At 55.1% G+C, this 25,258-nt stretch overlaps 2 protein-coding genes across 3 annotated transcripts in view; one reads left to right on the top strand and one right to left on the bottom strand.

Annotated features, from left to right (window-relative positions):
• Window positions 1-9,867, top strand: part of DNAH17 (dynein axonemal heavy chain 17) — a 35,820-nt gene extending 25,953 nt beyond the window's left edge. Inside the window, exons 61-80 of the mRNA XM_056505703.1 lie at window positions 10-125; window positions 355-547; window positions 627-862; window positions 1,105-1,221; window positions 1,706-1,910; window positions 2,340-2,504; window positions 2,633-2,773; window positions 2,914-3,084; window positions 3,228-3,350; window positions 3,489-3,682; window positions 3,785-3,933; window positions 4,038-4,165; window positions 4,356-4,583; window positions 5,064-5,255; window positions 5,809-5,988; window positions 6,316-6,498; window positions 7,139-7,321; window positions 7,500-7,643; window positions 8,089-8,314; window positions 9,489-9,867. Coding sequence (XP_056361678.1) covers window positions 10-125; window positions 355-547; window positions 627-862; window positions 1,105-1,221; window positions 1,706-1,910; window positions 2,340-2,504; window positions 2,633-2,773; window positions 2,914-3,084; window positions 3,228-3,350; window positions 3,489-3,682; window positions 3,785-3,933; window positions 4,038-4,165; window positions 4,356-4,583; window positions 5,064-5,255; window positions 5,809-5,988; window positions 6,316-6,498; window positions 7,139-7,321; window positions 7,500-7,643; window positions 8,089-8,314; window positions 9,489-9,736 — 3,522 coding nt within the window. The 3' untranslated portion in view covers window positions 9,737-9,867. The remainder of the gene's footprint in view (window positions 1-9; window positions 126-354; window positions 548-626; window positions 863-1,104; window positions 1,222-1,705; window positions 1,911-2,339; window positions 2,505-2,632; window positions 2,774-2,913; window positions 3,085-3,227; window positions 3,351-3,488; window positions 3,683-3,784; window positions 3,934-4,037; window positions 4,166-4,355; window positions 4,584-5,063; window positions 5,256-5,808; window positions 5,989-6,315; window positions 6,499-7,138; window positions 7,322-7,499; window positions 7,644-8,088; window positions 8,315-9,488) is intronic.
• PGS1 (phosphatidylglycerophosphate synthase 1) lies at window positions 8,822-24,301 on the bottom strand. 2 transcript variants are annotated; one of them, XM_056505704.1, is made up of 10 exons: window positions 24,122-24,301; window positions 20,524-20,713; window positions 20,096-20,173; window positions 19,114-19,213; window positions 18,302-18,491; window positions 17,797-17,975; window positions 16,373-16,906; window positions 13,021-13,169; window positions 10,899-11,041; window positions 8,822-10,102 (listed from the first exon to the last, which is right to left on the bottom strand). In XM_056505704.1, exons 1-9 carry the CDS (start codon window positions 24,280-24,282, stop codon window positions 10,922-10,924), a joined length of 1,701 nt encoding a protein of 566 aa, XP_056361679.1. In that variant the 5' UTR covers window positions 24,283-24,301; the 3' UTR covers window positions 8,822-10,102; window positions 10,899-10,921. The 2 variants fall into 2 exon arrangements, with proteins under 2 accessions (XP_056361679.1, XP_056361680.1); XM_056505705.1 differs by having other exon boundaries at window positions 8,822-10,098; window positions 24,122-24,299.
• Between the last annotated feature and the right edge of the window lie 957 nt (window positions 24,302-25,258).

Below are 25,258 nucleotides of genomic sequence, written 5' to 3'. Positions count from 1 at the left end.
CTTCCAAAGGCCCTGAATGCAAATCTGGCGACTCTGACTGCTCAGTTTGAGAAAGCCACAGCAGAGAAGATCAAATGCCAGCAGGAGGCCGACGAAACCAGCAAAGTCATCAACTTGGCAAACAGGTACCGTGCAAACGCTGGCTCTGCAGCTTGCCAGCAGGCTGCTGCTCCCTGGTACCGCCTGTGGCCCTGGCAGCAGGGCTACGGGAGCAGCAGAGCCCCCACACCCTCCCCAGACTAAAAATTCTGAGATGAATTGGGGCAGACGTTCATGGGGGGAGGCAGCCGTGGGGATGCTTGGTGACAATGTCCCAGGGCACCATGGCTGAGCCCCCAGCCCTGTGACCCCCAGGCTCGTTGGGGGGCTGGCGTCCGAGAACGTGCGCTGGGCTGAGTCCGTGGAGCAGCTCAAGGAGCAGGGCAAGACGCTGTGCGGGGACGTGCTGCTGGTCTCTGCCTTCGTCTCCTACATCGGGTACTTCACCAAGAAGTACAGGGCTGAGCTCCTGGAGAAGCACTGGCTGCCCTACCTGCACGGGCTGAAGGTGAGAGGCGCAGGCTCCGTCCCGGGGTGCCTCCCCTGCTGTGGGGCCAGGCACCCAGCAGCCCCTCTGTGCCCGCCAGGTGCCCATCCCCATCACCCCCGAGCTGGACCCCCTCAGCCTCCTCACCGACTCTGCCGACGTGGCTGCCTGGAACAACCAGGGGCTGCCCAGCGACCGCACCTCCACCGAGAACGCCGCCATCCTCTGCAGCACCGAGCGCTGGCCGCTGCTCGTGGACGCCCAGCTGCAGGGCAGCAAGTGGATCAAGAACAAGTTTGGGGAGGACCTGCAGATCGTGCGCCTGGGCCAGCGCAGGTGGGCCGGGGCTGCGGGGTGGGCACAGGCTCCCCAGGGCAGGGTGCAGGCAGGGCAGCCACGTCAGGCTCGGGGCAGCAGCCCTGGTGGGGCGCCTGGCACCTCCAGAAGCTCTGTGGGGGCTGGGGCCGGCAGAGCACACGGGGTCCCGATGGTGCAGTGGGTGGAAAGCTCTCAGTGAGCCCCCACACAGCACCCACTGTGCACAGGCTCACCCTCCACACCTGTGCTGTCCCCCTCAGGTACCTGGACACCATTGCCCAGGCGGTGTCTGAGGGACAGACGCTGCTGATCGAGGACATCGGGGAGACGCTGGAGGCAGTGCTGGACCCTCTGCTGGGCAGGACCACCAAGGGCAGGTGAGCACACCCCAGTGCTCAGGGGTTTCACCTGCCCCAAGCAGCCACTGCTGCCCCAAAATGCTGGCAGATGCACCTTCCCTGTGGGCAGCTTGGGAGAGCCTGATCCCCCAGTGTTCCCAGTGTGTCCCAAGCAGGACACCTGTACTGAATGTGGCCATTCTGGCTATTCTGTCTTTGGCATCCAGTTCATTCAGTGATTCAAGGACCTGTTCCCTGGGACACCTGCCATATGGCACAATAAGCTGGAAGGGGAACTGCACCCCAGAGGCCATGGGGGGCTGTGGCAGGGCAGTCTCCAGCTCCTGTTTCCCCCATCCTTGCCCTGCCAAGTTTGTCTTGATACTTCTGCTCTTGCTGTGTCTTTTCCCAACCAAAGAAATTCATCCCAAGAGGCCAGGAACAGCACACAGGCTGAGGGCATCTGCCTGTGATTAGTTACTGCCCAGTGTGTGGGGATTGATTTGTTTAATTAACTGAACAGATACATGAGAATTGGAGATAAGGAAGTAGAGTACAACCAGCAGTTCCGCCTAATCCTGCACACCCGATGTTTCAACCCGCACTACAAGCCAGAGGTGCAGGCTCAGTGCACCCTCATCAACTTCTTGGTGACACGGGAGGGCCTGGAGGACCAACTGCTGGCAGCTGTGGTGGCCCGGGAGCGGCCAGACCTGGAGGCCCTGAAGGTACAGGGGTGGAGGGGCTGGTGAGGGGCTGGAGGGGCTGTGAGGGGCTGGAGGGGCTGTGAGGGGCTAGTGAAGGGCTGGTGAGGGGCTGGAGGGGCTGTGAGGGGCTGGAGGGGCTGTGAGGGGCTGTGGGGTGGGAGAGGCCAGGGCACTGCAGAGCTTTGGGCAGGGAGCAGGAGAGCTCCCATCAGTGTGCCCACTGCTGTTTGTCCAGAGCCAAGGGAGTCCTGACCAGAGCCTGCAGCTGCAGGTCCCTGTGCCCCCCAGAGCCAGCACAGTCTGGGCACACTCATCACCTCACGAGTGGGTGATGGTGGCACCCAGGAGGGGCCACATCCCCCTGCCCGTGGCAGCAGCACACTGGTGGTGTGTGACAGAGTGACTGTTGTGCTCTCTTGGGTGACACGTCCCTGGGTGCTGCTGTTGCAGGCAAGCCTGACCAAGAGCCAGAACGAGTTCAAGATCAAGCTGAAGGAGCTGGAGGACTCGCTGCTCGCCCGGCTGTCGGCTGCCGGGGGGGATTTCCTGCGGGACACGGCGCTGGTGGAGAACCTGGAGATAACAAAGCGCACAGCCAAGGAAATTGAGGAGAAGGTACATGTGCTCCCTGGAGCTGGTGCTGCAGGCGGAGGGACAGCTCAGCTGGGCACCCAGCAGGAGGGTGGGCACTGCTTGGATGTGTGATGGGGCTCTGGTAACACCCACCCCCCTGTAACCTGCAGGTAAAAGAAGCTAAAGTCACTGAAGTACAAATAAACGAAGCGAGAGAGAACTACCGGCCGGCAGCAGAGCGTGCATCCCTCCTGTACTTCATCCTGAGTGACCTTTGCAAGATCAACCCCATCTACCAGTTCTCTCTGAAGGTGGATGGGGGAGTGAGGAGGGACAGAGATGTCTGTGGGTGGGGCAGAGCTGGGGGAGCAGGGGGGTTCAGTGTTTCAGCTTTCATGCTGCTGACAAGAGCCCAGCAGCCTCATGCTGATGCCTGCTGGGATCTTCTCAGGCCTTCAATGGGGTTTTTGAGAAAGCCATCCAAAGGGCCATCCCCAGCGAGGAGATCCGGCAGAGGGTGATCAACCTGACAGACCAGATCACCTACTCAGTCTACGTGTACACGGCACAGGGCCTCTTTGAGAGAGACAAACTCATCTTCCTGGCCCAGGTCACCTTCCAGGTAATCCCTACAAATGTCTGGGGCATTCACGTGGCTTTTAGACAGCTTGTTCTCTGCTGCTGCTGTGGATGCTCAGACCTCTCACCCCTCACGCTGGGGCTGTGGGTGTTGGGTGGCTGTGATGCTGGACTCCCAACATTCAGGTCCTGGCCCTCAAGAAAGAAGTGAACCCAGCAGAGCTGGACTTTCTCCTGCGCTTCCCTGCCAAGACTGGTGTCACGTCCCCTGTGGACTTCCTGCAGAACCAGGGCTGGGGTGCTGTCAAGGTGGGTCTGTGCAGCCGCCCACCGTGCCAGGGCAATGCCAGCACAGCCCTAGGGCAGCGGGTCTGGGGTCCCCTGCAGGGGGGCCCTGAAGTGAGCAGAGCCCAGGAGTGATTTAGTCCTTCTCTGTGGTACCTGAAGGCACTTTCAGAAATGGAAGAGTTCGGCAGCCTGGAGAACGACATTGAGAGCTCAGCAAAGCGATGGAAGAGGTTTGTGGAGATGGAGGCGCCGGAGAACGAGGTGTTCCCCATGGACTGGAAGAACAAGACAGCCCTGCAGAAGCTGTGTGTGCTGCGCTGCCTGCGCCCTGACAGGATGACCTATGCCATCAGGTATCTGGTGCCCAGCACAGGCCTCTCCTGCAGGAGCCTGAGTGTCACCACTCCAGCTGCAACCAGTGCCTGTTCCCATCTCATGGTTCTGTTTTTGTGTAGGAAATTCGTGGAAGAGAAGATGGGAAGCAAGTATGTGAAAGGCAGGAGCATTGACCTCTCTGAGGTGTACAAGGAGAGCAGCCCCTCCACGCCCCTGTTCTTCATCCTGTCCCCCGGTGTTGACCCGCTGAAGGACGTGGAAGCGCTGGGTGAGGCGATGCCCACCCCGGACTGGCACCAGCCCTGCTGGCCCAGCGGCCAGAGCTGCACGGCCCCAGGGCAGTGCTGCTGCTGACAGCACATTCCCTCCCAGGCACGAGGCTGGGCTTCACCATTGACAACGGGAAGATCCACAACGTGTCCCTGGGGCAAGGCCAGGAGATTGTGGCAGAGCATGCCATGGAGGTGGCAGCTGCAGAGGGCCACTGGGTCATCCTGCAGGTGGGTGGGGGCAGTGGGGCACACCACAGGTGCACAGCCCTGATGGCAACCGGGCACACCAGGGCACAAAGTGCTGCCAGGGTCCGGGCACAGCACCCTTGTGCTGTTCTGCACCTTCCCCTGTGGAGCCACAGCAGCAATCAGGGTGAGGGGGCAGTGAGATTCCCAAGGTACAGAGTTTCTTTTGCAGAACATCCACCTGGTGGCCCGCTGGCTGGATGCTCTGGAGAAGCTGGTGGAGCAGCACAGCGAGGACAGCCACCCCGAGTACCGGCTGTTCATGAGCGCCGAGCCGGCCCCCAGCCCCGAGACACACATCATCCCCCAGGGGCTGCTGGACAACTCCATCAAGATCACCAGCGAGCCACCGACCGGCATGCGTGCCAACCTGCACGGAGCCCTCGACCTGTTCTCCCAGGTACCCCCGAGCCACCCTGCCCTCCGCAGCACATCCTGCTCAGCAGGTACAGCCCATCCCCTGCCAGGGCTGCACAGGCTGATCACCTCAGGGTGTCACTGCTGCCAGGGACACTGCACCTGGAGCCAGCCCTCGCTAGCACATCCTCCAGGAGAGCCCAGAGTCCCCCTCTGGCAGGGGTTTAGGGGGAACCAGAGCTGCCTGAGGCTTTCCAACACAAAGAAGTGTAAGGTTGCCAGTGCCTTTCCTGAGGCTAAACCTGGAGCTGCCTCAGCTGTCAGGAGGGCATTGGGGTGTGAATTCCTAATTCCTCCTAAGTGCAAAAATTACCACTTAGCAAATCATTAAAATACAATTGTATGCCTTTTGTTTTTTTTCTAATTAACACTTTCAGTTCTCTTTTGCCTACAAATGTTCTTCAGTAGAGGAGCATCTGATGGCAGTACTCAGCTGCAGCCCAGCCTCACTGTTCCTCTGCAGGAAACACTGGAGCAGTGCAGCAAAGAAACGGAGTTCAGGTGCATCCTGTTTGCACTTTGCTACTTCCATGCAGCGGTGGCTGAGCGGCGCAGGTTTGGGACCCAGGGCTGGAACAGGTCCTACCCCTTCAACAACGGCGACCTGACTGTCTCTGTGAATGTCCTGCAAAACTACCTGGAGGCCAACCCCAAGGTGAGCACAGCAGGGTGACTGCTCCTCAGCACAGCACACACTGCAACAACTGGCCTTCCTTAGAACATTCACCAGTTTGCAGCACAAGCTCTGTCTCATGAAGCCCAGGGCCAGGAGCAGTTCCTCCCCTGCTCCCTGCACACTCAGGCATGGCAAGGGGATGAGTTCTCGGCCTGACTGAGCTGAATGGAAGAGGCAGGGAAGTGCCTGCCCTGGCCTATGTGCCTGCCCTAAGCCATGCCTTGGTGGTTCCACCTGAAAAGCAAAGCCCAGCCCAAGAATGCAGGTGCAGTGAGCAGGGCTGAAGTCTCACCTTTAGACCTGCCCTGATGTGATCAGTGCTGGCTGGAAAAAAGGTGGGATTCAAACCACAGATGGCTGTGTTCATACTGGGACAAGGAGAAATCTGTGGGTCATCAAGAGCCACTCCTCTTCCCAAGCCTCTGTGGGTGCAGGGACTGTCACCTCCCAGCAGAGAGCAATCCCCATCACTCTGTGGCTGCATGGGGAGCTCCTGGGAGCTGCTCAGTCCCAGCCTGAGCCTCTGCTGCAGGTGCCGTGGGATGACCTCCGGTACCTGTTTGGTGAGATCATGTACGGGGGGCACATCACCGACGACTGGGACCGCCGGCTGTGCCGCACCTACCTGAGCGAGTACGTGCAGCCCGAGATGCTGGACGGGGAGGTGGCCTTGGCTCCAGGCTTCATGATCCCTCCCCGCTTGGATTACGAGGTACCAAACATTTGCCATTTGCTGTGGAAACCCTGCTTTGACCCCTGGTAAATGTGTGTGAGCTCACGTTCCCTCTCGCCCACCAAGGGGAATGTAGGGAGAGTGTCAGTGCCCTGGGAATGCACAGAACTGCTGCAAAAGTAATTGCTGTGGTTGAGATGGAAAGGGGGAAGCTTGGCTGAGACACAAATTAAAAAAGAGCCTTGGTGTGCACAGGCAGGTGCTGCAAAGGGCCCTGAGAGTGGTGACAGGTTTGTAGGGCTGCAGGGAACTTTGGGCTCCTTTGCCTGCACTTCAAGCTAACGCTGGCCCTGACCCTGTGCCCAGGACTACCACCAGTACATCGATGACAACCTGCCAGGAGAGAGCCCCCACCTGTATGGCCTGCACCCCAATGCAGAGATGGGTTTCCTGACCGTCACCTCGGACAGGCTCTTCCGCACGGTGCTGGAGCTGCAGCCCAAGGAATCCGAGGCTGCCGGGGGCACAGGGGCCTCCCGAGAGGAACAGGCAAGTCAAGTCCTGCCTCTTTACGGTAGAAATTAATTGATTTTCTTTAAGGTGGGGGGGAAAAAAACTCTCTTAAGGGTGACAACTGAGAGGCTAGGGAGGGGAGACAGGTACAGTCCTGGAAACAGAGAGAGCAGCCCCACGGCAGTAGGGAGGGGGTGGCCGAGGGAGGTGGTTCCAGCCCAGCCACGTGTGGTCATCGGCCGGGGGATGGTGGCACACATGGCACAGAGGCAGCCAGCAGCATGGTCAGGAGCCAAGATACACCCACCACTGGCGACCTGTGGCTTACATGGGGCTCCTCAGCAGGTGGAGCTGGCTGCTCTTTCCATTCATGAGCAACTACTAAAAACAAAGATTTAAAATAGTTTTTTTGTAAAAGTCGTCTTCTTGACTGCCTGGATTTTACAATTGAATTTCACAGCCTCCATGGCTTCAGGTCCCTTACTTTGGCTATCAAAAAAGAACTACAGCTTTTTAAGGCTCAAGAGCAGTTAGTAACACAATGGAGCATTAGTAACAGAGGAGGAGGTACAAAGAAACACCAGGGCAGAAAAAGAAAAAATCTTACCAACTTAATTGAATGGAACCTGAAGCGTTTTTCTCTGGGCAAGAGCAGTTTATGGCATTCCCATTTCAGGTGAAGGCAGTCCTGGATGAAATCCTTGGGCAGCTGCCAGAGCCATTCAACATGGAGGAGATGATGGCAAAGGCAAAGGAAAAGACCCCATACACGGTTGTAGCCCTCCAGGAATGTGAAAGGATGAACATCCTGACCAACGAGATCAGGCGCTCGCTGAAGGAGCTGGACCTGGGGCTGCAGGTAAGAGCAGGCAGCAGCCTGGACCATCTCCCAGCATTTCCAGAGCTCTCTGTCCTTGCTGCAGCTCCTGCCCATCGAGCTGGGCCAGGTGCAGCTGGGCAGCCCCAGCCTGAGCCCACGCACAGCCCTGGGCTGCCCCACCACAGTGACACTGCCTGGGCTTTTCTCTTTCTCCAAGGGAGAGCTGACCATTACATCCGAGATGGAAGAGCTGGCCAACGCTCTCTTCTATGACAGCGTTCCAGAATCCTGGACACGCTATGCCTACCCCTCCCTGCTCAGCCTGGCAACCTGGTATGCAGACCTGCTGCAGAGGATCAGGGTGAGCAGAGTGTGTGTGGCAGACAGAGCTTGGGGGGCCCCAGGACTCTCCCCACCAGTGCATGGGTTTATTTCTAATTTAACCAGCCTGAAGTACCTGAAAAGGGCTGTTACTGCAGGAATGGGAGCACAAATCTGACCAGGTTCCCATTACAGTACCTCACTGTAGGTCAGCTCCCCACCTCATTACAACTCTGGGTGTCCCATTAAAAAAAAATAATAAAACTGGCTTTGTTAAAAAATAACAGCAGCATTTTCTGCACTATGAATTCAGGGTTTCAGCTTCATTGCTGCAGGGGAATCTGCTGCTTATTCCTCCCACATTACCTCCAGCCAGTTCCCAGGCTGAAACTTGAGTTACACAGCAAAGCATCAGCTCTGTCACAGTGTCCTGCAGCTCACAGCACATCCTCCACCCTCAAGGACTCTGCTGGTTTATTTTTCAGGAACTGGAAGTCTGGTCAACAGATTTTGTGCTGCCTGCAACAGTGTGGCTGGCAGGATTCTTCAACCCCCAATCCTTCCTGACAGCCATCATGCAGTCCACAGCCAGGAAAAAGCAGTGGCCCCTGGATAAGATGTGTCTGGCAGCAGAGGTGACAAAGAAAACCCGTGAGGAGATAACATTTCCCCCTAGAGAAGGCTCCTACGTGCACGGGCTGTTCATGGAAGGTAAAAACTGCATCTCTGAGATGTTTCAGACATGGAGGAGGCCCAGCTCAGCCCTTCTCCCTCGTGCAGCTGAGCAGTGTCAGCACTTGCTGGCTGGTCTGCTATGCCCTGTGCTGGTGGGAGCTCAGAGCAGGGAGCCCTGGGCACACCTGGGTCCATCTGGGTCCAGGCTCAGCTGCCAGCTGAGGGCAGCACTGCCCGGATCACAGAGCTTTTCCAAACCACAAATGTGTGTTTTAGCAATTCAGGCTCCAGCTCATGAACCCCAGGGATCCTGGGGCTACAGGGCTCTAGTGAATATGTCACATTCTTAGGTGATGCTTGAGTAAGACAAATTGAGAAAATTAAATCCATGATAATTACTGCTAATGAGAGGGAAGGAGGCAGTTCAGCAGAGCAGCTGAGGGGTCCACTTGGACAAAAGCTGAGAGCACATGGGACAGCACGTGATAGATCCCACCATGGCCAATCCACCTTAAACTCTGCAATTCCCACATAAAGCCATGCTGAAAGGAGGGGTGGGGACAGAATTTATTCAGACATCCCACACACAGTAAGGCAAATGCAGTCTTGGGTCACAGTGAGATGAGAACATGTCAGACCTAACCATGGAGCCACTCTACCCAACCCTAACCTTTGAGCTCCCCACATCAGCAGCTCTGACATCCCAGGGAGCTGTCAGTGCCCAAGAAGCAGTCACTGCCCTGGGGAGGGAGCAGTCAGTGTCAGCAGTGCCCCAGGGAGCTGTCAGTGCCCTGGGGAGGTGTCAGTGCTCAGGGAGGGAGCTGTCAGTGTCCTGGGGACGTGTCAGTGCCCTGGGGAGCAGTCAGTGCCCAGGCAGGGAGCAGTCAGTGTCCTGGGGAGGTGTCAATGCCCTGGGGAGCAGTCAGTGCTCGTGCAGGGAGCAGTCAGTGCCCAGGCAGGGAGCAGTCAGTGCTCATGCAGGGAGCAGTCAGTGCTAGCAGTGCCCGTGTGCACGGCAGGCGCGCGCTGGGACGTGGCGGCCGGCTCCATCGCGGACGCGCGCATGAAGGAGCTGGCAGTGCCCCAGGGATGGAGCTGGCAGTGCCCTGGGGAGGTGTCAGTGCCCTGGGAGCAGTCAGTGCCCAGGCAGGGAGCAGTCAGTGCTCGTGCAGGGAGCAGTCAGTGCTAGCAGTGCCCGTGTGCACGGCAGGCGCGCGCTGGGACGTGGCGGCCGGCTCCATCGCGGACGCACGCATGAAGGAGCTGACCCCCGAGGTGCCCGTGATCCTGCTCAGAGCCATCCCCGTGGACCGCATGGACACCACCAACGTCTACGAGTGTCCTGTCTACAAGACACGGTCGCGAGGGCCCACCTACGTCTGGACCTTCAACCTGAAGACGAAGGAAAAAGCTGCCAAGTGGGTCCTGGCTGGTGTGGCTCTGCTCCTAGAGGCCTAGACTTTTTAATGGCAATGAAAAACAGCAATATTTTTACTTGTAAAAACCTCCAAGTTGTGTAACTCAGTCTATGTTTGATTGTACCAGAACCATTTTAGCAAAGTATCAATAAAACCAGAGCTGGAAGCTGCTGTGTGGAGCCTGCTCTCACAGCACACGGGGTTCTCAGGGTGGATACTGGTTTTCCACTGGTGGTTTCTGACGTGGAGCTGGTGGGGAGCCAGACCACCGTGGGAAGCCAGACAGAACAACTGCACACAAGGGCCTGAGTCCTTTCCCTCTTCTGGCTCTCCATCTTCCCACAGCTCTGTGTGACGGCTCAGTGTGAACTGAGCAGAAACTCCTCACGCTCCTGCATGTGTCTGGCTGGAGCAAACAGGAGAAGAAAAAAACACCTTTGCAGGATGTTATGGTTCAAGCTGCCTACTTGCAGCAAGTGCCATCCCAAACCCGTACCAGCACCAAAAGTCTTCTCCTGCCCTTGCAGAACTCATGAAAGACATGTGTAACATATGTGAATGTGAAGGAGCCAGGCAAACCCTGCTGAGGGGGAGGCCACAGGTAAGTACAAGGGATATGGGAACAAGCAGCACCCTGGGCACACGTGCAGCAGTGCCAACTGCACGGACTCTGCATGGCCCAGCAACAGGCAAGAGTCATGTCCTGAGCTCACAAGGGCTCGAGTCATGGGCCAGAGAACCACCAGGAACCCCAGGACACCACAGAACAGAAGAGCAACACCAACTGCCCCTGTTAACCAACACTACAGGGGCAAAACAAAGCCCTGACTGGATACAAAGACAAAACATTTTAAATATTCCACAGTGCTTCCTTTTGGCTGATCAAGATAACACAAACACAATCTCTCTCTGCGAAACTTGGAAAGGAGCATTTCAGAAATGGGAGTTTTATTTCCATGCATGGAGAATACCACTGTATGGGTTCTCTGTCAATGGCCCTTCCAGAAATTCTAGTAGACAAAAGCCAGTCAGGACCTGAGCACTGATCCCAGTCTGTGGCAGCCAGCACCCCAGAGGAATTGAGAGCTGCCTGGTTTTCCCCACATCATCTGCATGTTCATCATCTTTCTTTCATGACAGAGCACTGCAGCTATTCTCTACAGTCAGTGCAATATAATTCCCCATAAAGGCAGCAAACTCACCTAAAACAGCAATTTTTGTTCTTTCAAAAGAAATTCTTGATCAGAGGTGTCACCAGCTTCACCCACAGTTTCACATAACGATTTGGCTGCTCAAATGTTGATGTTGAGACCACACCTGAGCAGAGGTAAAGCTGCTCTTGCTCCTGAACAGGGAAAGAAACATCATCTCAGTAAATCCCAAGTGTTAAATTATATCATGGTCTTTCAGAGAAGCAAATTCTCAGATAAAGCTGACCAGGGAGCTTTGCCACAAGTATGCACCACTTCTCCTCAAGAATTTGCAATTTAAACTCTGCAGAGAACAAGGGTAGAGGGTTTTGCCTTTTTGTGCCCCACAGTTGGATGAGCAGAGCTTCAGTTTCAGAAAACTCCTCAAGGCCAGGCTGTAATTGCCAGAAAAGGAAACCTCACCCAAAGCTCCTGGGACTGGCTCTCTCCAGCCCAGGCGCCGCGTTTGCAGATGAATGTGCAGCCGTGATCTCACTGAATTACCAGAAACACTCGGGCCCAGCGTGCAGCGGGTGCTGAGGCAGGAAATGAACCGCCCTGCTGGTAACACGCTCGCTGCACGTGAGAGCAGCACTTTGCTCACAGGTAAGCAGGGCTTCAGCACAAACAGTGGGATGGCAGGATCTGCAGGCAAGCAAGGAGCAGAACAGCTCCTAGAAGTTTGTTCATCATCTTTTTTTTGTAATTGAAGCTGTGAAACAGCTGAATTGAACAGCAGAAAATACTTGGCACTATTTAAATTCAGGGTGGAACAGGGAAGCAGGAACCAAGTACTGGAAAGTAACACAAAAAAGATGAACCAAGATATTAATCCGCCAATTCAGTCTAATTTGAGAGCCTCAAATGCTCCAAGAGCTATAGTCAGCCCTGCTGTGAGGATTCTGCTCTGGTATGGTGAGATCTGAGCACTGAAGGCAAGGCCAGTTCCCTGAATCAATCTCAGTTCATTCACAGAAGCACCCAAAGACACCCAGACCACTCACATTTCTTCCCAAATCTCAGCACGCATTTTTAAATGGAACTGAACATTACATAGGCAAAGTGATTTCATGGCAGCATCCCAGGAATGGATTAAGTCTTCTAAAAAAGACCACAGAAAGTAAACACCCAGCCCATTTCAGAATCAGCTTCCAGCAATCGGGAATGGTTTAAAGCCCTCTGAATGAGATCACTGCAGTCCTGTGTGAGAAAATTCCTTTGTGTCACATTTCCATTGATTTTCCCCTTCCATTAGAAACAAGCAGAGGCAAGATATGAATTGAAATACTCAAGCAACTCTTCCAGTAATAGAATTGTTTTTGATTAGATACACTCTGACTCATCCCAGGGAAGAGCCCTGATGCAAGAGGGCAATTCCCATTGATCTTGCAGACAACTCTGCCAGGACCTGCCTCACACAGTGCATTTCTGAGGTCCCCAAGTAACACAGAGGCACCAAACTGATCTGCTTTGAAACAGAACACTGCAGGAGAAATGACTTGGGACAGTCAGTTCCAGCAGAAGATTCAGTAAAGACAGCTGGAGAACCAGCCAGGAATTGGAGCAGCAGCAGAACTGCTGAGCATTCCAAGCTGCCTAATTAAAACAAAAACAGCATAGAAAAAACCTGGGACATTGAATATCAAACTACTTACAGATGTTTGTGTCAAAATTATTCATGTATCTGTCATATAATTATTCAAGATAAGGATTTTGTCATAGAAGTTCATGGTTATCCCAGCCAGTCCAGAAACCCTCTTCCAGTCCAAGCTGAAACATTCCAAGGGCCTGGCCTCATTACCCCAGAAGCCATCACGCCCTGGGCAGTGCCTGAATGCTGGGGTTAAGGCTCAGAGGTGCAGCCAGCAGGGCCTCCAAGGCAGGCTCTGTGCACATCCAGCCCTGAGCACTCCGAGGTCACAGGGGACACACATTCCTTCCCGTCACGGCCTCATTTCCCAGCACTGGGCACTTGCAGCAGGCAGCTCATCAATAGTCCCTTCACTGGCAGCTCCTCAGGACTCCCCATGCTGCAGCAGCTCTGGAGTTAGTGCAGTGGAGGTTTTTATGGCCACTGCGTCACCGTTGCTCCTGTGTGACCCAGCAGGACAACATCCCCAGGACCTGCTCTTACCTGGTGCAGCTGCTGCTGCAAGGCTCTGCTCTCTGTCACTATGGCAACCTGAGCTTCCAAGTCGCGATGCACGGACCGATAGCCGAAATTTGGAGAGCCAATCAAGGTCAGGCAGGGCAGGTTGCTCCCTGCCAGGTACAGCCAGAGGCCTGCAGGAAAAATGAGGAAGAGAGGCAGTGACAGCCAGGGGAACAGCCAGGGTGGGCTCACATGGTGCCTTCCCTCGGAGTGCAATACTTTAAACGTGGATCACAGATTCTGTGCAGGACCTGGGCAGCAGAGAGCAGCCCAGCAGGGCCTGCAGGGCTGTGTGTGACTGGGGAGTGCCCAGCACAGCCCAGATCTGAGTGCTCTGACTGGGAGTGCAGCCCCCCAGGAACACACTGCCCCAAAACAACCCTACGGCAACTCCTGTCACTGCATTACTTTTGCACCACACTGAATTCAGAAATGCTGAGAGAAGACAAACAGGTTTTTAGTTAAGGAACCAGCCCCAAAGCCACAGACAGACAGGCTAGGTCTGTCCAGCTCGCCCCAGAGCCAGGGACCAACCCCCATCCCGGGACCATGACATGAAGAGGCATCTCCCAGCTCTGGCAGGTAAATTCACATGCCACTGTGAAGAGATACAGAAGAGAAGTGCAATTTATTTTGCTCCCTCACTTCCAGGCATGAGATCACTCTTGCTAGGGCACCTGGCCCCCACTGCCACCCACCAGCACAGACAGCAGGCAGGACAGAGCCCAGGACAGGTTTTCAAGGGAAAGAGGGAAGCATCACATTATTCTCGAGCACACCACTGCAGCAGGGCAAGAAGGAACAGCCACAGAAGAGTCAGGACTGCTGCCAAGGAGAGGCTGTGCACAAATGGAGTCAGAAAGCCTTTGCTCTCTTCAGCAGAGCCCTGGGTGAGTCTCTGGTAGAGGCTTATCCCCATGGCTGGTCATACACAGACTGCAACAAAGAACCCGTAGCATAAAAACCACCTCGGCCTTAAAATAGCAGCAGGTTTCCCAACTGAGCCCCAGAGCAGTTCCAAGAATGCCTTGAGTAAGATGCTGCCGATTCACTGCCAGTTCCTGTAAGCTCCTCCCCGCCCCCACAGCACAGAGCTCAGAGCTGGCACTGCCCTACTGCCGTGGCACCTCCAGCCCCTGCGGGCTCCCCCCACCACAGCGGGGCTGGCCAGTGCCCACGGGCTCTGGGAGCCACAGCAAAGCATCCACAGCACAGAGCTCTGTCACCTTCTGCCACCAAACACCCTGCCAGGGGCTGTCTGCTGCCTGACCAGCCAAAGGACTGGTCTGGACTTCTGCCCAAGCAGCAGCCATAAAGAAGAGATTCCTTGCCTTCCCAAGTGTCCTGTGGCAGTCCCACAGCCTTTACAGGTCTCTGGTTTCACGGCCATCTGGCAGGATCTGCTCAAACAGTGACTCACCTTCCAGCAAGGGGAAGTGCAGCTTCCCAGTGCCAGGCAATGGCAATGACAGGGTTTATCTCTCAGCACACAGCCCCCTGCCCAGCATGCTGCCATCACAACGTCCCTGGAAGGGACCCCAACCCAGGGATGTGCCCGTGTTACCCCCAACACCACAGCCAGGAAGGTGGCAGGTAGGCTTTGGGATGTTCACCAGGACAGCTGCTGTGCAGCCCACCTGTGCAGCTCTCTGCCACACCTGCATGTGCTGAATGCAGGAGGGACACCCCTGGGAACACCACTGAGGCTGTGCATGCAGACACAAACATTTCAAGGGGAGCAGGAGGGGCACACAGTACAGCCCCAGAGTTTGGGGTATGCCAGCGAGCTCCCATGGGGGACTAAAGGGTGTCCCATGTCTCAGCCAGACAGGAAGCACCAACAGGCACTGTTTGCTGCTGGCAATCTCATGTTCTCAGGCAGGAGCTAGGCTCCATGTGCTCCTTTGTGCACATGCCCTTCACATCCCCAAGGCTTCCTGCCTTCCCTCCTCTGTCCTTGTCCTCCCAGCCACACCATGTGACTCCTGCAGAAGGAAGCGAGGTGAATCCAACCTGTGCCAAGGGCAGAGCAGCCAGAGGAGGAGCTGCGTGCTGATCCTCCCAGCACTCTGAAGGGGAATGGCAACAAGGCAGCAAATGTCTCCAGCTGTCCCTCCTGCTAGGCACAGGAGCTGCTGAGCCCTGCATCCCTCTCCAAGCAAACAGCACACAGCACAGAGCCCAAAGCACTGTCCCAAAGGCCCAGCTGGACCAAACAGGACCCATGGCCATCTGCACTTGGCTAGCTGGGAAAAGCAGCCCTTGTTTCTGAGCTCAGTTTATGCCAAACCACATCCCACTGGAGCCAGCAGTGCTCAGCAAAGGCAGAACCTGGGAACCACAGATCACCCAAGCACGAGCATCCTGGAAGCCACAGGACAGCCCAGGCAGGCAGGCAGGGACCTCCCTGGGAGAAGGAAGCTCCCTGTACTGCAACTGCCTGGGGAGGGGCACCCTGAGATCTGCTTGTCATTTCAACACAGAGGCAGACAGCAGCACCCAGGATTTTTGACAGTCGAGAGAAGGTTAACTCAGCAGCTTCCCTGCCCAGCAGCTCTGAGCCCCACTCTGAGCAGCCCTGAGAGAAGCAAGGATAATGAGCCATTCCCACTAACAGCTCTCTTCAAAACAGGAATGACCGGAGCCCAGTGTTCCAGTCACTCCCAAACACTCCAGCTGGAGCACCCTGCTGAGCCTGTGGCAGCTGGGCAGTGCATCCAGCAGGAATCCAGGCTCTCCCAGAGAAGACCTCGAGGGCAGCATCCATTAACTCATATTAGTCCATATTCCTTCCCCAGTCCCCTGCCCACTGGCTGCCCTGACTCCCACAAGCACAGGCTGCACTCCCCACACATCCCTGCATCCCCTGGGAGCTGTGAACAGGAGCTGATGCAAATCCCCCAACACTCACACTGTCCTCACACAGGCCTGCTGCTGGGAAGGCCCTGGGAGCAGCTCCCCTCTTTCAACTGCCCACTAAACCTGCACTCCTGCCTGCTGAAACCAGCCCAAGGGATACAAGAAACTGCACCATAAATGCATCCAGATGCTTCCTGTCCTTCACATCACGTTTCTCATGCAGGCAGTGCTTCAGTGCCACTGCAGGGACAGCTCTTACATTACCCCTGTGACTGTATTGAAGCAGAAACCCAAAGGCAAGGCGTCCCCCAAGTGATCCAAACCCTCCAGGTTTACAAGCCTGTTTGAACCTTGGAGGAGTGTTTTGAAGGTTAAGCCCAGCCTGGCACCCAGCCAGCCTCTTGCTCCTTTCGCATTCCAAATGCACGGCTCCACACACCCCTGAAAGAGAACCCTTGGCATAAGGGCATCTTACCTTTGGCATGGAAGGTCCACCCAGCACGGGAGTACTCCTGTAGCTGCACCCTCTGCTGCTGCTGCAGGTCGCAGACCTCACTGTAAAACTGCTGTTCAATGTAAACATAGGCAGCAGGGATGGCACCTGCCACCCCTTTGGCACCAAAAAAGCCATTGACCTCTGGCGAGGCCAGGAGGATGCGGTACTCAGCCCTCGTGCCCAGGATGAGGTCCATGTAGGCCTGAGTCAAGTTGAAGTAGCCAGTGGTGAGGTAAATCCTGGCATCCCGCTCAGCCTCTGTCAGCAGTGTCTCTGTGACCATCTCGTCTATCTGAATCCCAAACGGCTTCATTTGGATTAAGGGGTAGATCCAGGTGTCAGGCTCTGGTTTCAGACTCTCAGGTGCTGGAGAGCCCTGCTGGGATAAGAGGGAGCTGCCTGGCTGGCTGCTGTGGAAAGTCTTTGCATGAAGGAGCTCTTGCCGTGTGCGGGCAGAGTTGATGACCTCCATGACCCTCCGGTTGGCAATCTCACAGTAAGCCACTTTGTCTCCTGCAGGAAAAGTCAGAGAGGTGGTGTCTGAGGTGTACAGGCACACAGCTACATGTCATCTATCACACTCCAGGAAAAGCTACTGACAGGACATGGACACAGGAACAAATAGGGGCCGACACAGAGTGCACATGACTCTCTGTCCCAAGCCCCTAACCAGCTGTTTCAAGGTCAGCAGATCTATGTTACAGAAGAGCAATGCTCAGCAACTGGCAGCAGCCTGAAAAATCCTCTGAGAAAGGAAAGGACGATGACAAGGCTACACTGACAACCGAGAATGAGCTGGAACACACAAATAAACTCCCACCCCCAGCCTGAACTTACATCACCCAGGAGTGCAAGGCCAGGACAAAAACTGATGACGCAATTAGCCTGGCACATCGCTGCCCAATTTTACGCTTGTTCCCAATCTTCCTGAACTGATTCCCATTTGATTCCCAGAACAAACTCTACTACAAGAGATTAATTATCAATAACAGCAGCACATTCATAAACCCTTAGAACATGCACACCAAGAGCACCTGGAATTGCAGCTGCTAATATCAGAAAAAACTTCTCAAAGTATTGAAGTTTTTGCTCAAAGTCAAAAGCAGCACATTTATGAGGCAGCACTGAGACGGTTGCAGACTTACTTCCAGCCTCTGCATGCCCTGCCAAATTAGCCTGTGATAGCCACTGTGCTGGGAAAACTCCAACAGACCCAGTCCTGAAACTCAAGCAATCTTGATTTTAATACTGGATGGCACAAAACAGGAGACCCCACAGTCTGAACAATGGTCAGACACCCAGCAACTCCCACATGGATGGAGCCTAAGTCATCCTTAAACCCTGGCTGTCAGTCTTCTCCTCTGCATCCCATCACCCAGCCAGGTGAGACAGCTCCCTCCTACCCTGGTATGGGTGTACCATTCCCTCCATCATCTGGACTGTGTCATCCTGCTGCAGCTGCAGGGACACGTCTCCAATGGCATCCACGAGCTCTGTGAAGAAGTCTGCAATCTCGGGAGAGTCCTGCAGCAGGACGTAGCGGTCCTGACGATTGGTGAAGTACAGATCACTCAGGTTTGCACTGAAGGGAAAGGGAAGAGATGGGTTCAGAGCGTGGGCACAAGATTCTCAACCTCCCAACCCAGGGTGCAGGCCTCACTCTGGGATAGCTGCACTAAAGCACAAATAGGACATTTCATTCAGAATCTCAAAATATTTTTCCCTTTAAGAAAGATTCATTTTCATCTGAGAATCTCATGTGCAGGAGCTGTGGTTGCTCTCCCACCTCAGAAGAGCATTGATAGGATCAGGATGGAGTCCAGATGTTCAGACAACTCTGGCAGCACAGCCAGCCCGCCCAGAGCCCAGTGAAACGATGCACAGCAAGGGCAGGCACAGCAGACTCACCCGCTCAGGATCACATTGTCATCAAAGAGATAGACCTTGATGTGCTGCAGCCCAATGGTCTCGTTGAAGCGCTCAGGGATCAGCAGCCGGAGCAGCCCCCGCAGGTTCGGGGTGTGGAACAGGGACACGCGGACTTGCCCAGGAAATCGCTGCAGCAACGGGATCAGCATTGTTCGAGAGTTCTTCCTGCCTGGGAGAGAAAGGGAGCTTCACACAGACATCAGGCAGACAGGACACACCATGACACAGCTCTTCAGCTGGTCACAGGGTCAGCACCCCTCCCATCCACTGGCACTTCACAGGTTTTTCTTTTTTCTTTGTTTTTTTTTTAAACATTTTCATTTGCACTATGTCAATATTGAAACTGACGTCCAGAATCAGTCACAGGGCAAGTCTGACACTTTTAAAGTTTCTTATGCCTCATCAGCACTGAAAACATATCTACAGGAGTCACTGCAGATGACCACAGGTTCTTGATTCAGTGTGCTGCTGCTTCCAACAATTCCCATTCTCCTTTCAAAATGAAAATGTGAGCATGATGGTTAAGGGCAAAAATGAACCATGCAAGACTTCACAAGTTGCACAGGGTAGTTTGGCCCTTCTTGCTCCTACCACCTATTTTTGGAAGAAAAGCTGCTCAGCTTCAAGATTTTCTGGGAACATGCAGTTCTGGAATACAAAAGGCCAGTCCTGTAAGGTGCATGCTTTAAGCGAGTAGGTCCAGTTGGCCAAGATACCCACCCTGAAAAGAACTGTCCCTCCAGCCTAACAGTAAAATCAGGCTCTGACAAAAGCAATGAAGCAATTCCTACCCCGGGAGCCCCTGGTGTAGTCGAGCAGAATGGAAACTCTGAGGTTGGGTGAGTCTTTTGCTTGCAGTGATTTCTCCAGTGTTTCTTCTAAGCAATACACCTGCAGAGAGAGTTCTCTCCTCATTACAAAAGCAAATACACTTTCCAAGGGAAGTGCTCAGCAGCAGGAGACTGTGGCCAAGACAGCTCCCACACCCTGGTGTGAGTCCTTGCTCCTTGTGCCAAGCACAGCCAGCTCAGCCTTTGCACTGCCACCCTGGCAGCCTCCACCAGCCTAAAGCCACAGATCAAAGAGCCTCAGTTTTACATGTCCACATTCTTCAGGTCTCACAAGAGCAACTAACATTAGCAGAAAAATATCATTCCCAAATCGCAAACTTGCATTGCCAAAGACAAATGTTGGTAGGAATTCACTGCAGTTCTATTCTTTAGCAACAAAGTGTTTGTCCCATGTAAATTCAAATCCTATGTGCAAGCCCAGACAAAGCTGGGCACAAATCCTATGCAGGCTCCATCCACCTCTACCCTGCCAGGGCATTTGCTTCCTAACATCAGAACCTGGCAAAGGCCAGGCTTCTTCCTAAAGCCCTTGGGGAAGAAATGCTTTTGTTTCCAGAGGAAAGAACAAAAAAAAGGCAAATACCATGAAGCAAAGGTGACTTCAGTCTCAAATGCAGAAAACCAACCCTTCGTCTGTGTCCTGCACCTGGACACAAACACAGCACTACACACCTACAGCTCGAATCCCATTCAAGAAAAATGCCAAGGAAAAATAGATTCCCACTAAATGAGTTTTGCAAAGCCCCCTGAGCACTCTGAACAGCAGGCCAGTCCCTTCTGACAAGCCCAGGCTAACAATCCCTGAAGAAGTGCAGCAGTTCCCTGGCTCTGTACCAGACCTAAACCAGAAGTGCCACGTGCCTCCCTTCACACCCCTCCCCTGCCTTCCCTTCCTGACCTTTCCAAACCCTTCCACACTCACCAGCTCCTGCTCAAGGAGTCCTGTTCCCAGGTACAGTGAGGCCATCACCACCCGCTGCTTGGCTGCTCTTATCTGCACCTGGGAGCACAAAACACAAGTTCAGTTTCACAAGGGTGTCCAGTCCTGAGGAGCCATCAGCCCCCTTCCCTTGGGAGGATGCCTTCAGCCACAGCTCTGCACTGGCTCCCTGCCTTGGGGCAGGAAAGGGGAATACATGGAGAGTGGCTACACAAAACATACAGAGCTCTGCAGAGTCACAGCAGCAGCATCACTGCATCTAAAACTCAAGGAAGAAACCAGTGCTTTCTGGGAAACTGCAGAACACTCCCTGCAGCTAAACTATTCCATATGAGAGCAGTTACCAGGCAGCAGCTGCAAAACTGGGACTGTATCAAAACCATTCCCACAACTTGGAGCCCACACCTTACCTTCAGGAGTTCATAGAATTCCGCCGGGGACGAAAGCACCTTGACGTGCGAGCTGGAGATCCCAAACTCTGGGACCAGGTTCCTGATCCACTGGAACCTGTGTGCTCCTTCTGGACAGAGGGAACATGGTGGGGTTGTGATCACTGGGACAGGAGGGGTGAGCAGTGGGGCTAGAAGGAGCCATGATGATCTGTGCAAAGAAAGATGGAGAAATTCTTTGTAGTGAAACCTTTGCTTCCCAGAAAGCCTCCACAATGGCAAGAGTGCCTTTCCCTTTCCATAATCTGATCTGCATCACCAAAACCAAATGTAGAAACAGAGAAACACAGGCAAAATGTGGGAGAACAGATCTGAACATCACCAGCTCCTTCCCTGAGCTGGCACAAAGATGAGGGGAAATAATTCTTCCATCAGGACACTATGGGAGGGGAAGGAGGCCGGGAGCTGCCAAAGATGAGAGTGTGGACACTCAGGTGTCTGGCAGTGTTGTGATGGTACCACCTGTACCTGTAACCAGCCACTTCTGAATTACCTCCATCTCACACAAATAAGCTTGGCCACGGCCAACACTCCATTCATGTCAAGCTTTGCTCTCAGCTGGGATGAAGTTGTTCACGTTTCAGGTTTAAAGATCACAGTGCTTTAAAGAGAAAAATGCTTCCCCTCAATCTTACCCAAAAACAGATGTACAGCACACAAGGTGGCCAAGTGCAAGCCCAGCAAAGGCAGAGCAGTCACACCCCAAGAATAACCCACAAAAGGGGCGAGTATGTCCCAGCAGGAATGAGCCAAGAGCCGCAATGGGGATCCATCCCTCTCCAGCAATGCCACTGGCATTCCACAGAAGTATGAGAGAGGGTCACAACTTCCCCAGCAAATCTCACAAAAGCTGTGAGGGAAACGTCAGGAAACTCATTCTTCAAAAAGAAATTTCAGAACGAATTTTATTTCTTTGAAGTCACTTTGGGAAGAAAGCAGCTTACTGCCAGCATCACGCAGCGGGTGACAGGAAGCAAGCAGCAACTTCTCCTCTCAGAGGTTTCACACATGCAAATTCATCCAGTCATAGAATTACCCCCGCAGGAGGCTGTTCTCATGACAAAACCACATTTCAACACAATTAGCAGCAGCAGCTCCCATGAGATCCAGGAATCCACGAGCAAGGGACTGAACTGCATCCCTGAACATGACAGGAACCGTCCCAGCCTGCAAACCCCACTCATGGGAGCCAGGGATGGAACCGGGGGGGCTGGTCCTACCCTGAGGACCACCAGGCAGCCACTGTCCTGGGGCCCATCCTGATGATTCCACCATCACCACACACCAAGAGGAAACTTGATCACAACCTTTACCCGAATTTGTTACGAGGAACTTCGGGCTTTTACCACAATCCAGAGCCCAAATGAACAGAGATTCCAGGAAGATGATTTCACTCATCTGGTTCATGATACAACCCTGGATCTTCACAAGGTTTCCAAATATCCTTACAAGGAAACCAGTCCATAGTGGTGTTTCCTGGAAAATCCAGGAGTTTGTCACTGACTATTCACGAACACCAAAATCTGAGTCAGTCAGTGCAGGAATTCCTGGGATGGGGAGTTTTAAGAGATTATGTGGACTGGGCTCAGATCACCAGCACGGGCTGTTAAAAATAATGTAAATATCCCCTAAAAGGTGCAGAAAAAATTAAAGCAGAACAGAAACAAGAGAAATGCCACTTTTCAGGCACATCCTCATAAGTCTCTACAGAACCTGAGCATAACCTTCATACACCTTTGCTCAGGTCAAGCCTCACAGGCCACACACAGAGAGCAGATTCCCACTGTTCCATCTCTGCAAGGGAGCATGGCACACAGAGCTACAGGAATTCACACTGGATCCAAAAACACGGGGCTCTTAAACCCACCAAATCTCAGCCCACAGAGCAGTGGCACAGTTGGGCTCTAACCCAGCCCTGCAGGTCACAAACAACATCCTCTGGAATTATTCCCAGGGAGGAAGCAGTGGCAAATTTTATGTATTTTACAATAACAATCAGCAGAGATGAATACTATCCTCATTATCTCATTGGCCAGCCCAATTACACTTCCAGAAGCCAAGCAGACACTTTCCAGAAACACGATTCCCAGAAAGCCATTTTCTAGCAAGGACTGTTGGAATTGTGAGTCCCACTGCACTTGCCTGGTGGAGCCAGGGCAGCTCCAAGGGCAGCTCTGAAGGTCACAGGCAGTGACAGGTTGAGCTTGGAGCATCCAGGCTCTGACTGGAACATTTGGAGGAACATCAACCTGCAGCACCAGCACTATTTGGCTTGATTCAGATTAATTCTGTATAGGTCAATTTATCCCCACTAATTGCATCCTCCAGATTTTTCACTCCCTAAGTAATTTACCTTGTGTCCACATGGTTTGATCTTTCAACCCAGTACTGAAATTTACAGCTTATTCAGTGTTGAGAACCTATGGCTTTTAGAATTATCAAATAAACCTGTATTTTGCTCCAGCCACAGAGCCACTGGCACAGCCACTGCCTCCCAGAGCAGCAGCTTCTGCCCACCAGTGACTGACATCAGCTCAGTGATTATCCAAGTACAACCAATCCCTGCAACCACGCAGACACAACTACCAGAAACCATGTAACATTATGAAGAAATCATCAAAATTCCACACTATGACAAACCAGGTTTCAGAGGAACAGAAAATGAACTAGGGGGGAGCCCTTTCCATGTACTCCACATCACTGAGTTAACCAGAAAGAGAAAACGGAATCAAAAGGAACCACCTCAGACCCTTTCTGAATAAAAAGCTGACCCTAAATAGAAACAACGGAGTTTTTGGGGTGTGCTCTATTTTTAAAAATGTAGGTTTGGTACAGAAACTCACAATGGAGCTGAAACTCTCATTCGCTGTAAAACCTCATCTTGACAGCAGAGGTGAAGTGAAACTGCGAGCACAGTGCTGTCCTTTCACTCGCACACACACCACCACGGGGGGATCTACGGGCTGCTCTCTGAACTCAGTCACTGCCTTCCAGGGCTCAGCCTAATTTATCTGCCCCTCAAAAACTGCTGAGACCAAAAGAGAAGCGTGGAAAGGATTTCCTTGTTGTGCACAAGAGCACGGGGCAGGCTGACGATGCTGCAGGAGCGCAGTGAGAGCCGCGGGCAAGAGGGACTGGCCCGGCTCCAGCCGCACCCGCGGGCACCCGGCCCGGCTGGGCCGTGCCGAACGCCCAGAGCCGGCCCGAGCGGAGCTGCACCTGCGGCGGCCGAGGGAAAAGAGATGTCGGCAGCGGCTGGTGACAGTGCGAGGCAGGGAAACGGGAAGTGGAGGGGAAATAACGCTCGGCTGCTGTCCTGAGGGCCACGGGACAGCGGGGCGAGCTCAAGGGGTCTGCGAGAGCAGAGCCGACCCCGGCCTGCGGGTACCGCGCCGCCCCTTCACCCCTACGCAGCTCTTCCAAGGGGCCGGGCCGGGCCGGAAAGGGGAAGTGGCGAGCGGGGGAAGCCCCGGTAACGCGACACCGACTGCGGGGGCGGCCGAGGGCTCCCGCTGCTCGCAGCCCCGGGAGAGCCGGCGGGGCCCCGGCCGGTCCTTACCTGCGGGCGCGGCGGTCGCGGCCGCGGGAGAGGCGGTCGGAGAGGCGGCCGAGCAGCGCGGCCAGGCCGAGGCGGCCCCGCGGCAGCCAGGCCGAGAGCCGCCGCCACAGCGCCGCGCCGCCCGCCGCCATCGCCCGCGACTTCCGCTTCCGCGCTGCCATGGCGACCCCGCCTTCCGCTTCCGCTTCCGCGGCGCCCGCCCCGCCCGGGCCCGAGCGCGCGGCGTGGCCGCCGGTCCCCCGATCCCAGCCCGTCCCCCCGATCCCCGCCGATCCCCCGGATCTCCGCCGGTCCCCGCCGATCCTCCCGATCCCCGCCGATACCCGCCGATCCCCGCCGTCCCGCAGCGCGGGTCCGGGAGGGGCTCGGGAAGGGCTCGCTGTCCGGCGGGGCCGGGCCGGGACTCCGCCGGTCCCGCACCGTGGGACGGGCTCACTCGGAACTGAATCGCCTGCCCAGAAATGTCACTCCCCGTGTCTCTTGTTCCCCCGGAGGCCGAACGGCTCCAAAGGGCCATATACGGCACTTGCCCGCGGCGGAACCGGCGCTCGCCGCCCCGCAGGGCGAGGAGGAGCCCGGGCACCGCGGGTCCCCCGGCAGGTCCCGGGGCGGGAGCCGGTCCCGCCGGGGAGCCCGGAGCCGCGTGGTGCCCGTCCCGGCCCCGCCCCGCCCCGGCAGCGCTTCGGGGCTCGTTTCCATTTCAGAGCAGCCGGTTCGCCGGCGCCGATTCCCAGAACTGCCGCGCTGGGTTGGTCTCTGCCGGGCAGCGGCCGCTCCTCCGGGGCAAATTAAACTGTTTAAAATAAACCCAGGGACAGAGCTCGGACTGTGTGCGAGCTGGGAACCAACAATTAAACGGATGGGGAGGGGAGCTCCGGCGCTGCTCCTCCCGCTGGGCACCGTCCCCACCGGGGCGGAGGGCGAGGAACCACCTCGGACAGAGCCCCGGGCGAGCGGCCACGGCCCCGCACACCGGCCACACGCCCAGCGCACGGAGCGCCCCGGGGCTCCCGGAGCCGCCGCCGCCCGGAGCGGGGCTCGGGAGTGGAACCGGAGCCGGGAGCCCCAGCACAGCCCCGGGGGCGCATTCCCCCGTCTCCAGAGCCCGAGGCTGGAGCCGTGCCGGTTGGGCCGGAC

The sequence above is a fragment of the Oenanthe melanoleuca genome, chromosome 18 (assembly GCF_029582105.1).
Source record: "Oenanthe melanoleuca isolate GR-GAL-2019-014 chromosome 18, OMel1.0, whole genome shotgun sequence".
Lineage (NCBI taxonomy): Eukaryota > Metazoa > Chordata > Aves > Passeriformes > Muscicapidae > Oenanthe > Oenanthe melanoleuca.
Note: the sequence above shows the minus strand (reverse complement) of the source record. Positions and strands in the feature narration are given on the sequence as shown.